The following is a 14,555-nucleotide window of genomic DNA, read 5'->3' as shown; positions in this document are numbered from 1 at the left end:
TTAGGTGAGCGACCGTTTCGGTGTGTTCTGTGCGGCAAAACGTTTTCGCGGTCAACGATATTGAAAGCGCACGAGAAGACACATTACCCGAAGTACGCGAGGAAGTTTCTGTCGCCGAGTCCCGTCGACACGGAAGAGGAGAGTCCACATCAATGAGTATGGGATGGCTATAGTGCACAAATTTATCAGAATATATTAGCCAATAATGTAAGTTTTTATTGGAAGTAGTCAATGGTGCGAGTTGAATGAACAAACGGAGGACAATATGTTATTAGTTAAGAATGTGATTTAAACGCCGCAACTGTGATCTGAATGATATGAATAAATATTTGATATTTCACTTATAGATAATTGACTCACAAAATTTGTTAGTGTATTACGTTTTTGAGTTTTTTTTTTTTCGTTTTATGATAAAGAGCGCGTTTTGATTGATTCCTTAATTTTGCTTTCAAGAACTTTGTAACATTTAGGTGCTTTTCTTACCTTACTTACCTTAGATACTAATGAGTAATTTTATTAGCGACAATCCCTTAATTGGCATAGCCAAAGATTAATAGAAAGTAAAAATTTTTCAAAATTATATTTAAGATTATCTAGATCTCGTTTGCTTTGCTTTTTATTTTAGAAGAATATAAGCCTATTACTAATGTTTTAGTGATTTCGATAATATGAACACTACGTTCAATTAATGTAAATTATTCCTTTAGAGCTGAAGTAATCTTTGGACATTTGCAAATTTATTATAGTGTTTGTCTCAGAATTGTTTTATTAACCAAATTGAGAAATTAACGATGAGTGCTTTAACATTATTAGAGTTTATGGAAATCGCACTCAGGATAGTTTGTATGTATAAATTAGAAATTTGAGGTTTTTAGTAATTTTATCTGTCTTTCGAAGTAAACGACGCACGCTCCCCGAGGTAATTCAAAAGCAATATTACGACATATAAAATGTAAATACATATAGTTTGGTACCTAATATCGGATTTTTAGGAAATTTATTAGAGTATAATGCTTCAGTAGGTCATTAAATGGGGAGGGTTGTGGATGTGTGATCATGGGAATCAAAGCTTTAAGCGCCGTTTCAGTTCGAACAGAACACTATGCCTCTTGGTCCAAGTCCTCTCGACAAATGCCACGCCGTCACTACGGTCTTAATAACTAGGAATAATTTTGCCTTTCATTAAAAGGATTGTGGATGTCAGAGGCATGGTAACCCATGTAGAAATTTTTTATCTATTTTCATACAGATTAACTGTCTCATTCTTATTTTTATACGACGTTTCAAATGCTATATGTATTCCATGTTATATTATACATATATACAACATTTTATAAAAAAAAAATGGTAAAAGTAAAAGCATTTGAATGTCATCTCACAATTGCTGTGTTCAAGAAATTAAACAGAGTCAAATACAGGGATATTTTATGGATTATAACGTTCATTTCAGATAGATAACATATTATTTTACACAGATACATGTTTAAGACGACAGTGTTCATTATAAATGAAAATTTTTGTCATAAATATGTATAATTAAACCACGAACTGTCATCGACGTCACAACCGAAAAGAAATATTACTAAAGCTTTGATTTGTTCTTGATTGAATGGTGGCTCTATTGAGCGCGGCAAATCGTAATGGCTTTGGGTCACGATAATGTGCTTTATAGACGGTTGGAATAGAAGTTATTTTTGCCTAAACATTGTTAACATGTAAGTCATTTCATTCATAAATTAAATTATGTGTTATGCCGCGCTAATAAGCTTAGACTACGTTTGGACGACTGATTATTATTTTTTATTTATATTATGTTTAACTTTGATATGCTGACGGTACTCTGGCTGTATGTGTATGTAGCAATTTGATCTTAGATGAAATTTTTTAACAACTATTAGAATAGGATGTACCTTATCATTTCAAATCGTGCATATCATTTTTAGAAATTGGAACAACATCGGTGTAATGAAAAAATATAGCAAAAATAATGAAAAAAAAATATCGTTTTGAATTCGTTCTAAATTTAAATATTATAGAGAAATATTTCTTCTTTATCATATAATATTTGGATTAACCCTTTAAAGTATTATGGTAATTTAAGAAATGGTCTGTGATATAAAGTAAGGTATTACATCTGGGAGTAAAATTTCGATCTCAGAATATTAGTGATTTCACTGTAAGACTACATTAAAAGATGAAAGGAAAAAGAAACATAGCGCAAAGTCTCAGCTATTAAATCAAAATACTTTCGATACATATGCATATATCCTTAAAGTATCGAAGTACTGAAACTTGGAATAATATTCTTTTGAACATATCTTATATCTTGATCTTTTTAGTGTGTCTACTTATTTATACTTAATTTAGCGATTGTTTTCGTCTGTTTAGGCACCCCCACCCTTCCGTCACTACTACTATCATTATTCTGTGTTGCTGCGTTCTAGTTGGTGAGCCAGTATAATTACCTATAAATTCTTAATTCCCATTGCTGACAATGCGCTTACATTGTACGTAGTGGTATGATTATTTCGTCTTCCTAAAACATCTTTTTAAAATAGTATGGTCAAAAAGTAAACAAAAATCATTCGATTAGTTTCAAATGGAATTTTCAGTTAAATCGTATTTAAAATTATTTAGCCCAAAAGTAATGATGTTCAGTATGATTATCTTCTAGAATTTCTTCTTGTTTTGAATAAGAACCGTTGAAGTTATCTTTAAAGATTTTTCCAATTCGTAACATATTTTGTCAGAAGTTTTTTCCATTGATGATTCTTATTAGATCTCATTGCTTTTAGAGTTAGGATTCAATGTCATAGAGTATAAGGCTTATTATTAAAAAATAAAAAAATATATGACAATTTTACATTACGATCACATTTTAGCGAATTTTCGTCTTAAATAAAAGTTTATGCTAAACACTTATTGGTTTGTATCTTAGTCGAAGAATATTCGGACAAATCGAATCACCGCAAAAATTCTAGAACGTTTGCGAAGCACAGGATATTAAGTTTTCGCAATCGTTCGAGTTACTTTTAGGATTATTGTAAAAAACCCAGTTTGAGACAATTGGAAACTTGAACATACAGATTGCCAAATCTAAGAGTTGGGTTATAATATAGAACATCAAAATTGCAACTGATGAAGCCGTTAGCCAATGAGCCTATTCGTCAAGCAACGGCCAATCTCTAATATACTTAGTTGTTATTAATGACTTACCTGCGTTGGTTTGTGCAATGATTTTAAAAATAACTTCGTATTGGATTTTTTGCTTTCGTTTTGCCGATGATCCTACGAAATCTATATTATTGTAACGTATTAAACATTTCCTTTTTTTTGGGTTAGAATTCGGTTAAAAAAACTTTTAAAAAAAATGTTGTGTTTATGTCAAAATTCAACATTCCTTCGTCCTTGGTTTAATATTTCGTACAAAAATAAAAATGTTAGAATAAATTAATGTATAATTGACAATGAGTTTTAACGTATGTTACATAGCGACGAGTACCGCGGCATATCTAAAGTGTTATCTTAATTATTTCAAAATGTTGTGGCGTACTGAAAATTTTGTCATTTGTAGTCTATAGGAGGCTGTTTCGGAAGCCGCGAAATATATAATTTAGGCATGGACAATGCAGTATTTGTGCGCACTTAATTTCATGAATATCATTTAACGTAGTCTAACTGGTCATTTTAATACTAACATAATAAAACATTCCAAATGGGAGGATGGATGTTAAAATTTACGTCCAAAACAATCGGAATTCTTAGAAAATGGCGTTTGAATTATTTCCAAATTAGCTGAAGAAATTATCGTAAAATTTAACATCCATTCATAAATATGTTATATATTATTGTTTAAATAGAGGTGATTTTTTATATATATCTGCGTACATTTCTATAGAGTTTACCATGAATTTATTCGCTGTGAAAATTAATTTTGGTCTGCTGTTAAAAGGCACATGTAAATGCATATTTAGGATATAGATTGGTAGATGCGCTACTTTCCGGAGCTAGAATGGTGGAAAAGGAGTAAATTAAAAAAAAAAATTAGAAACACATAATGTTGTTATTTGAAAAGCTGCACTCATCTTATTTTTCGGAGTCAAACGTTACCAAACTTATAGCAATATGTAACCTTGATTAATGTTCCTCTTCTTGTTTTAAGAAAGATTGAATATTTACAATATACATTATAAATTAATAGCAATAATTAAATGGTTAGTAAAGATGCGATTAAACAAAGTACGATTTTTTATCGAAATAGTTTTTATAATAGAACTGAATGCAATTTTAAATGCTATTTTTGTTTCCTAACTTTCAGAGGTACTATTTATTAATGAAATAATATTATTATTATTATACATATTTCTATGTATTGACATGTATATAGGCAGTATGAGGTTGTTGATGAAGATGATTGTTATATACAATAGTATTTATTATATGGCCCCTAAGTGCAGTTATTCAAATTTTAACATTCGCCAGTTGTTGCCACGTCCCTGCGAAGTTCACACGCCGTTAGCACAAAATAAAGTAAATAGTTATATACGATATTTATGTGAATTTTATGTAGATATATTTTCTCTGAGTACCTATCAAGCATGTAAGTCGAGATTAGCACAAGTTGTTTAAAAAGTTTGAATAGATACAACTTAGATTCATTTTTATAACATAAATTGTGACCACAGTTTTATATTTAGAGTGCCTCTTGCCTATATAAGACTTATATAAAGGCTGCAAATCACGGAATATACATAGTTTATGTAGGGAATGAATTATAGAGAAATATGTGTAATTTTATGGTGAAAATTGTACGTTGCGTTATGATATGTGACTTGCAACAGGTGACTTTTGTTTTAACAATTGCGACAACATGAGCCTCACAGTTTAACGCGTCGGGGAATACCCGACAACGCACGTATGCCGCACGACATGGCATACACCGTTACACCTGACTAATGCATACACGCGAGATAACACCTCCGTAGTTAGCGCATTCCAATCTTGTGATTTATACAGTTAAAATTAACCAGTGCAAAATTATTTTAATGACCAATACTAGGACAATAGTTTTATTTGTATAGTCTTAGATAATACTGTTAAGCTTCACCGACCGCATGGTGGAAAGCCTGGACCGCAATGAGCGTTCATTGGTCACTTGTGATTATGTTACTATTTTTAAGTGGCATACATAAATATATAACTTATATTGCAATTTTTCTAAGTTCCTGTAGGTATATTGATTATTATATATTGGTACAATTTGTTTTAATGATTATGATTTTTTTTTAAATATAATTTATTTAGACTAAGTTTCGTGATTAAGAGCATGATATACATATAATTTGTTTGAGTTACGTCTGTTTTCACTGGGCCACTGACCGTTCAATGTTTCGATATTTCAAAACGTCGGTACCCAGTTGTGGGCTTTCGTACGAATTTTGTATATTATGCTGTAAAATTAATTGTAATCAGCACAAGTTCAAATAACGTAGGTCCACTTTATTTATATTATTATATAGCTTAAATCGTTGTTACTTCATAGAAGCGTCAGCGGTTATTTTTTCCCTTAAGCTGTTTTATTTAACTTTCATTGTTGACATTTTAGATTAGTGAAATCTGTTTTGCCTTATCATTAATAATAGGTCATAATGTTGTAACAGAGAGCAGTACGATTTTGTTGAAATATAGTTACAGTATATCATAAAGGTCGAGGATCGAATTGGTATTTCGTCAATTGAAAATGCAACAGTACACAAATCCATCGCTGTTGATCATTGTAACTTTTGAAACAAATATAAGCATATCATAGCTGTAAAAATACAATTTTGACAAATAAAAGCTCTACAATCATTACAGAACTATTCTTTTATTTCATTATCTCAACATTACCAGAATCACAGGTATGTACGACATTTAACACAGAATATTAAAAAATAAAATTGTCTACATTTATTTATGTTTTTGTTTTCTTTTCTTGCAGATGTGCTTGGATATGACATGTGGCTCTCCAAATATTGCAAGTCCCATACCCCCCAGTAGTCCAACAGCACTGCCTCTGTGGTCGCCGCTTCTGGCCCTGCAAGCTTGCCGTCTCCGCAGGTATCTTAGCGATGATTGTATGGCATACCAGAGCCGCCACTTACTTCATTCTGAAAGGCGCCGATGTGGCGTCTGCCTCGCTTCCTTTCCCTCGACTTGGCTTTTAGAACGTCATGCCGCCCTTCAGCACGCGTCCCAGTCTTCTACCGATGATAAGCCGTTCGTCTGCGAACAATGCGGACAGAGCTACCGCTATAGATCCGCTTATGTGAAGCATAGAGAACAAAACCACCGAGCAAGATTACCAGCGGATAAGTTATTTACTTGTGACGTGTGTGGCATGCAGTTTCGGTATCTTAAATCCTTCAAAAAACATCGCCTCAACCATACTTTGGAAAGACTTCACACTAAAAACACTGACCAACCGGAAGGTATAGACCAAGTCACTAGTACTAATGAAGTTTTAATCGGTCAGTGCGGCGAAATGGATTTATCCATGAAGAAGAAAAATAGAACTGACGTCGTCAGAACGCCACCTATCGACGTCATTGTCGATGGCGAACAAGATAGTACCGTAGACTCGAACGGACCCACTGATTCTATCGTTACCGTCGACGATTCCAATGACTGCAGGAACTCGAGCGCAGATAGCGAAACAAAGAGGGACGAATCCGTCACAAATGAAAGAAGACGCGTTCCCGTATCCTTCGCAAGCGTCAGCTCCATGGCGGACAGCTCCGAGAGCGAGTCACGTGGCGACAGTAAACTCGAAAGTTCCAGTTCACATTCCGGCATCCTGGGATTTCTGCAAAACGACGACAGACAGAGAGACAGGGAAAGGAGATTCGCTTGTCCGTTCTGTGGTAAATGTGTGAGATCGAAGGAGAATTTGAAGCTGCACGTGAGGAAGCACACCGGCGAACGGCCGTTCGTGTGTCTGTTCTGCGGCCGAGCGTTCGGCGGGAAGAGCGACCTGACGCGCCACCTGCGCATCCACACGGGCGAGCGGCCCTACCACTGCGAGGCGTGCGGGAAGTGCTTCGCGCGCGCCGACTACCTCTCCAAGCACTTGACCACGCACGTTCACAACGCCCGCTGATTGACCGCGCCGTCCTCTTCTCGATCTTCTCATACCTCTGTAGATAATGACCGAGTCATTTTATAACAGCAAATTGGAATATTTTTTAAAATATTTTGAATCTTTACAACTTTATCGTGGATATATTTAAGCAGGTCTAAATAGAATTTTACCATATTGCTTTTTTTTTCGGAGTGGTGTCTATAGTTTAATAAATGATTTTCTATATTTATTCTATAACGTTTAATAAATGGAAAGAAAACTAATGATTGCCGCTAAGTAATAAAATGGATAACTTTATCATACGTCACACTACATTCTGCTTGCAAATTAAGGCTAAATTATTTATATTTAAAAATTATATTATTTTACCAAATTTTCGAAGTAAGCGAGAGTCTGAATAGATTACGATTTCGGTATAATTGATTTTCGTTTTCAAATGCGAGTATATTTTTTGACAACAAAAAAAATCTTACGCGTCATAAATTTATTTAAGCTAATTTTTTATTTGTTGCCGAAATTTAAAATTGATAATTTTTTTGAAAACTCTAAATAAGATTGAAAACTCATTCCATGGAACGGGAAATTAGAAAATTGTAGTGTTGACGATAGGTAGATAAGAGAATGCAAAAAAAGCTGTGATTAATATGATTAAGACCAGTCACCAAGTTTTAAAACATCGAAAATGTTTTATGTAATTTAAAAGTAATTTTAAATGTCTAGATTTAAATTAATATTAGATTTAAGTAATCTCTCTGTGCCAAAATATGTACCTCATAATGTAAACATGGAAGTAGATAAACTAATTGAGAACATTGTTTACGCATTTTGACATATAATGTTGTATGCAGGTTCATATTAATGGTATGTCATCACTTCTGTTGCGATCAAATCGATCAACCGAACAGAAAAAAATACTTGCCCGCAGTCAGTCCGCTCGCCTGGAATACAAGTTCCGTTATAGATCGCTAATTCATACTTCAAAACTAATATTAACTGCCGATATTGTGATAATTCTTTATAGATATAAACCGTGCACGACGTAGGTGTTCTAAGTGCTTAATGGCAATAAAACAACTCGTATCATTCAGGTGAAATCATCTTTTCTATTTTATAGCGTTTAAATAAATTCATAAGCAATACCGTTCGTAGATTTTCGACACCGATATTCGTCTTAAAACTTGTATTTAAAGGTTTATGATAAGATAGAGGCGTTACTATTATTATTTTGTTTAATTTTTACGGTATTTATCTGACAGAATAATATATTCTTACGTTATTTTTATGGGAAGGATTTTATTAATACAGAAATTGCGTTCTTCAATAATAATAGTCTTTATTGATGTGCCAATCTAGTTTTCCAGTTTAGAATTAAATTTATTCATTTTCTTTAACATCCAGCATCTGCGTTAACTGATTTTTTTTACAATTTCGTTAAGACGACAATTTTCTGTGTTGTTTTTTTGGTAGTTACTGGTAGTTACTTAGTCTTATGTCATTTACATCTACAATTCGATTAACAGTAAGACAGTTACCTCAACAACATTATATTTTTATACAACAAAATAAAATATTTATACACAGATAAAAAATATAAATTATTTGAAAGTCATATTATTATTATATTTATTATAAACGATAATTTTATTACAGGTACAATATAAATAATAAAAATATTTATTTGAAATTATTTTGAATGTACACAAGCCATTTTCACATATATTTTGAATATGTTCGATTTTCAATTAAATAATAGTTTAAGTATTTCTTTTCTAGGTGTCGCGTCTGAGTGCAACTCATTGTCAATTAAATTATTATAATTAAGGGAATATGATATGTATTGTGTAGCGAATAATAGTCATTGTTCCAGTAAGCGGGCCAGTATTTTTTAAACATGAAAAATCCGTCGGGCATTAGTTACGTAACGTAACGATAAACTCAAAAATAGAATAATATTAAAAAAAAAAATAATTGTTCGTATTTCTTGTAAGCTAATAGTCAATGCAACGAAAAAGCTGTTTGGTAACCGTTATTATTGAAGTTAGGGTTATATAATAGTCTAATTTATTTAGTTAGTACTGTTGTCATTATTGAAGAGTTCTTAGACCGTCGCCGATGATCGATTGACCCGCGAGAGTGTGGGACTGTAGTTCACTCTGTAACGTGAATAAGGAAGATACTCGAACTTCGGTCTACAAATTGCATTAACAGAAAGTATGAACGACCAGATCAGTCACGGGAATATTATCTCAGTAAATAAACAACGAATTTTCAGTTGTACCATTATGAATGATTTATTCAATATTGATATTTGTCGTATATCTTTTCGTAACTGGATGAGGTAAGAACTCCTTGGTTATGCTCAATTCAAGTTATTTTTTTTTTTCAATTATACATATACTTAATTATAATGACAATAGCTATTTGACCAATAACTGAATACATTTATACTGTTTACAGATAAAAAATAGTTAAAAGATAACGTACACGTTCGCCTTAAACTCCTAGGAAAAAGGTTGTTTGAAAAGATTTCTTTTGTTTTTTTTTTAGTTCTTTGTTATACATACAGATAAATAAAGCGTATTTATTATGATATATTTGAATTTGCCAGAGGGATATTATAATAAGTAATTTTTAGGTAGTAGAAAACTTCTAGTATAAAACGAGAAGCAATACTCTGAATTTTTTATTTTTTACTACCAAAATACTCTAATAACAATATAATATTGATAAATTTGGCATTAGTAACATGCTAAATTAAAGTCTGATGTATTGTCGTTTTTTTCCAATTCTACGTGTAAAATTTTAGGTATGATAAATACCATCGAAATTAATGTAAACGCATTAAACTGTGTGTAAGTAGATATTTGCCATTACGTCAAATTTATAAAAAAAAAAATAATCATTCGAAATTGATGTTGACTGTTTTTATAATTATATCAGCCGTAGTTACTTGATGTTGTGGTGTAAATTAGTGTCTTATTATATAAGGTAAAAATCACTCAAAGTAACCTAAACTAATGTTATGTTTCTTAAACAGATGTACTCCGATACTATAGTTTTGGAATATATATTTTTTACACATAGCAACTATTGAATTAAAAAAAAATACAGTCAGGCAGAGAGGTACCTTTGAGTGATTATTTTGAATTCTAGTAGTCTTTAATATTGGTGTGGTCTTCTTTATAATACATGTTCACATAACTTATTACTGTAATTTATAATGTATAATTTAAAATCAGATTCTAAATATATATCGAGCACAGCAAATGTTTTGTAAATATGTGCTATACCAGGACAATTGTGATATATTAGATTAAGTGAATATTCTGTTCAAAATGATAATGATTACCACTAAAGACATATTGTCCTTTTCTTCGGAGCTAGAATTTATTTTATCTGTGTTATGGCCACAGATTATAAGCAAATGTAATAATTTTTACCGCGTACTGTGAGCCAATGGGCATTATTTACTCTCAGTTTTTTTATTTTATTTAATCGAACACACAAGGTGCGAGAGAGGTTTTTAAAGCATCAGATTTATATGGGATCGGTGTAAGGACACTGTATATTAATTTAGATTTGCGCACAATTTTAAAAGTGTTTAACATTATATAATTATCTCCGTCCAATTATAAAAACGCGTTTGGTTATAATTTATGAAAGTTATGTTTAATGGAATAATTTTTAATACATCGAATATTAATTTTCTACGTCATGTAATTTTTTTTTTCGATAACATAAGAATGTGTCTTCTCTAATTCAATTGACATCGAATAGCAACGATAGACGAGACTTCTAACTTAATTGACATAAGTCTTTTAAATGTTCTGTAAGGTTTTCAAAGAGCAATCACCAGGGGATGATAGAGAACTAGGATATGTTGTACTATTTAAATGTAGTCGATGTAAACTAATATATAAACGGAAGAAAGACAACGAATGTTTTCTTGGTGGTTGCTTATATTGTGATATTACTATTAGTTGTAACCGCGCTATGTCTGACAGCTGAAGTCTCTCCACAGCCTAGCCAACGATCGAACGTAGACTGATTTTCGGGTAGACATAAAGTAGGCCAGAAATATCGCAGTCAATAAGTAATATAATTAATAAATAGGTATTGATTTTAAACTTTTTAAAAGCCAAAACGCAGTCTCAATAGTTTATGATATAAAACAATAAGAGAGTTTATTTAATTTTAAACATAACTTATACAGAATGTTTTATATACGGACCTTAAATTATTTTTCAGATGTATTGATTTTTATACATGACCATATACAAACAATGAATAGAGGTAAGTGTAGATATCGTAGATGGGTCTATTAACTGCGTGGTGCTACAATGTGTAATGATATGTGATAGAAATTGTTCTTCAGAGACATTTTATTTATTGATGCTTCCATAGTTATTATAATATAATCACATTACATTTTGATATACAAACAACATCAGCAATAATTTGGTTTAAGAACATAATTACATAAGATTATTATTTTCCAGTATTTATAGATCGATGATTTCGTTGGACTTTATGGGAGTCTCTAAAACCAAAGTGTTTTTTGTTTATATTAACAACCGTTCAAATCTTTGGTTTGTGTAATTGGTAGTAGAAATAGTGGATTACAATAAGTACATAATTATTTTATATTTTGCTGAATCGTTTTTTTTTTTTTTTTTTGTTAAATAGCGTTTAGTATTTTTAACGTTACTTATTTTAATTTATTATGTATTTAATATAAAGAAACAGGAACAGCTAGATAGTTAATATTAATTTGATTTCGACTCGTTAATGTTCGATCATGTGTGTTAACTTGTTTTATGGCCTTTTTTTATTGTATGACGAAGTTAAACAAATATCTTCGTACTGTACAAGATCAATGCTTAAAGATTCTACGGGATGATTCTTGTGGTAAATTTTAATATTAGTCTCACTTCTGATAGGTAGTTTAAAAAAGGTTTTTGTTGTAAAATGTTTTTAATTCAATATGTCTATGAATGGGAATTTATTCTCCAAGCATCATCATATTATGTATATCTTTTTTTATTGAGAAAAATAAATTTGGTCATTGATTATCATCTATTAATTATAGATATTAATCTGTAATAATAAGCCTTGATTTCGCAAGATTTTCTTATCTATTATTATTTACTTGTGTAACATTGTATTACGAACATAAAGACAATAGAAAATATTGTTTGGAGGATAAATTCCTTAATTTTAAGCCAACGCTAGTGTAATACATACTGTTATATGATATAATATATTTTTTTTACTGGTATATTTCAGATAATTATTACTGTTAAACAGATAGTCCTGTTTTATAGTTTTAACACGTCAAACTTTTTAATAGGAATTTTAAGATTTTTTTATTTGGCAATTATTATGTCAAATTTTTATCTACGGAACAGTCCATTGGTTTTAAATCTCTTGTCCATTTTCCAACTAACTTAGGATAGTTCAATATTTTGGATATGTATTAAGTCACTTAAAATTGCTATTGTGTATATTGTTTCAATTAATATTGATGTGCAAAATTATAGTAAATGTCTTGGATCTCTAAAAATTAAGAAAAAAAAAGACAAAAACACTTCACGAAATATCTAAATGTGCAATAAATGTGTGTGTTGTAGTGTTACCATTAGGCGTAAAAATTTTTACTAAAAAATATGGTTACTAGCACTGACGGACAGTCGAAAGAACTGTTCGTTTTTTTAATGTTTTTGGACATAACGATGATCTCAATTTAAGTAACCATACTTTTTAGTGTGTTAAATGAAAATTTGGCACTTAAAGGCACATTTTCCTATTATAAAAAATGGTTTGAAAACGTGTTGAAAATGGATTTGTTGGGTAATTAATTTCGTAATGAAATATATTTGTTTCATTAAAAGATCTTTTATTTCATCCTCTTTTCCTATCACGATAAAACCTTTATTATAAAAAAAAGTTTCACGAAAAAAGTATTCGTATTAATAATATATGTAACGGATATCCACTATTCGGCCTAATTAGATTATTATCGGTTTCGTTTCAGAAGCCGGAAACAAGATATTGGAATTGAAGATGTTGTATTTAGTAAAATGTATTACAATAACTAAATAGACCCGTACAACAATTGTTAATACGCAAATTTATGTCATCTATCCGGTTAAATAACTATCCGTTTTCTTTACAGCAGGTAATTATAACTCCGAAGAAACTATAAACTTTTATATGACCTTTGTTATTTTTGTAGCGAGCGATTAAAGTACACGCAACATTAAAATAGTTTAAACAATAAATTGACTTAAATATAAAAATATTGTGTTTAGTATTCATAACATTTTTCTAAGTATTGTATTTGAGACATTAAAATCTAAATCAAATAACGAGGAAATTTGAAGTTTAAACTTGTTTAAGTATTAAGTATTTGAAATTAACGTATTTCATTAATTTATGACTGATAATATTTTTTCTCGTGTTCTGGGGTAAACGACTCCGTACAGAAACATCAATGCGAAGATTATCCTATCATCACTAACCCTTCTGCAACGTCGGGTTTCAAACTCTAAAACTTATCTTTAGTAGAAAAGGAGCACACAAAAATTAGTATTTACTGATGTTAAGACTAGCAGATATAACTTAACAAAATTGTTTAGCATTCTGTGTTTTTAATTAGATTATAAACTATCTCTGTCCAAATATCATCAAACGTTCATATTTATATTGTTATTACCAGGATGTAACGATAAAATAGCGAATAAATTCGCTTAGCCCTTACAAGTTTATATCCGAGTCGATCTTATAGCTGTGAATACGAAGGTAAGTTACAAATAATGTTTAGTAATCTACCGAACATCGGGCAATTCAAACAAATGGGTGTACCACAAACGAGATTGCCACTAATTTAGGACAACCGAATCCTTACAAGTTATTTATTCATTTTACGACGCCGTTACATTCATTTATGGAACGGAGTATTTTGTTTACAGCATGGTGTATGTTGTAAACATAATACGTCGTTAATAACAAAATGTGTGATGATTTAGTATGTTAAACTTTATTAGGAAGTAAGTAAGTCTTAAATTAGATTTTAACCTTTTTTATGATGTGGTAGGTGGGTGAGCGCTCGGGTCACCTGATGGTGAGTGATCAACACAATCACCACTCATAGACGATAGCGCTGTAAGAAATATTAACCACTTCTTACATCGCCTATACGCCTCTGACCTTGGGATCTACCTCTCCCTTGTACCTGAAGTTACTCTGGCTCACTCATGCTTGAGTCTTTTATTTTGCGGTAGAATATGTGATCAGTGGATGGTACATACCGAGACGCGCTTACAAAAAGCCATACCATCAATATTAATCTAAGTTTCCTAATATAAGTTTAACAAATTTTCAGGAAATTTTCTTGTACCCAATGATTAATAACAATTATTAATGAGGGAGAAGA

At 31.1% G+C, this 14,555-nt stretch overlaps 1 protein-coding gene across 3 annotated transcripts in view; it reads left to right on the top strand.

The window, feature by feature from the left end:
• Nucleotides 1-13,010, top strand: part of LOC124532285 (protein tramtrack, beta isoform-like) — a 58,211-nt gene extending 45,201 nt beyond the window's left edge. For 2 of the 3 annotated variants that reach the window (XM_047107108.1, XM_047107107.1), the window contains exon 7: nucleotides 5,981-13,010. In XM_047107108.1, coding sequence (XP_046963064.1) covers nucleotides 5,981-7,138 — 1,158 coding nt within the window. In that variant the 3' untranslated portion in view covers nucleotides 7,139-13,010. Of the gene's footprint in view, nucleotides 1-4; nucleotides 5,859-5,980 lie in introns of those variants that run through there. The other variant, XM_047107109.1, reaches the window with a different exon arrangement.
• Nucleotides 13,011-14,555: the final 1,545 nt, after the last annotated feature.

Source organism: Vanessa cardui, chromosome 9 (genome assembly GCF_905220365.1).
Source record: "Vanessa cardui chromosome 9, ilVanCard2.1, whole genome shotgun sequence".
NCBI lineage: Eukaryota > Metazoa > Arthropoda > Insecta > Lepidoptera > Nymphalidae > Vanessa > Vanessa cardui.
This window is presented reverse-complemented; position numbering and strand designations above follow the sequence as displayed.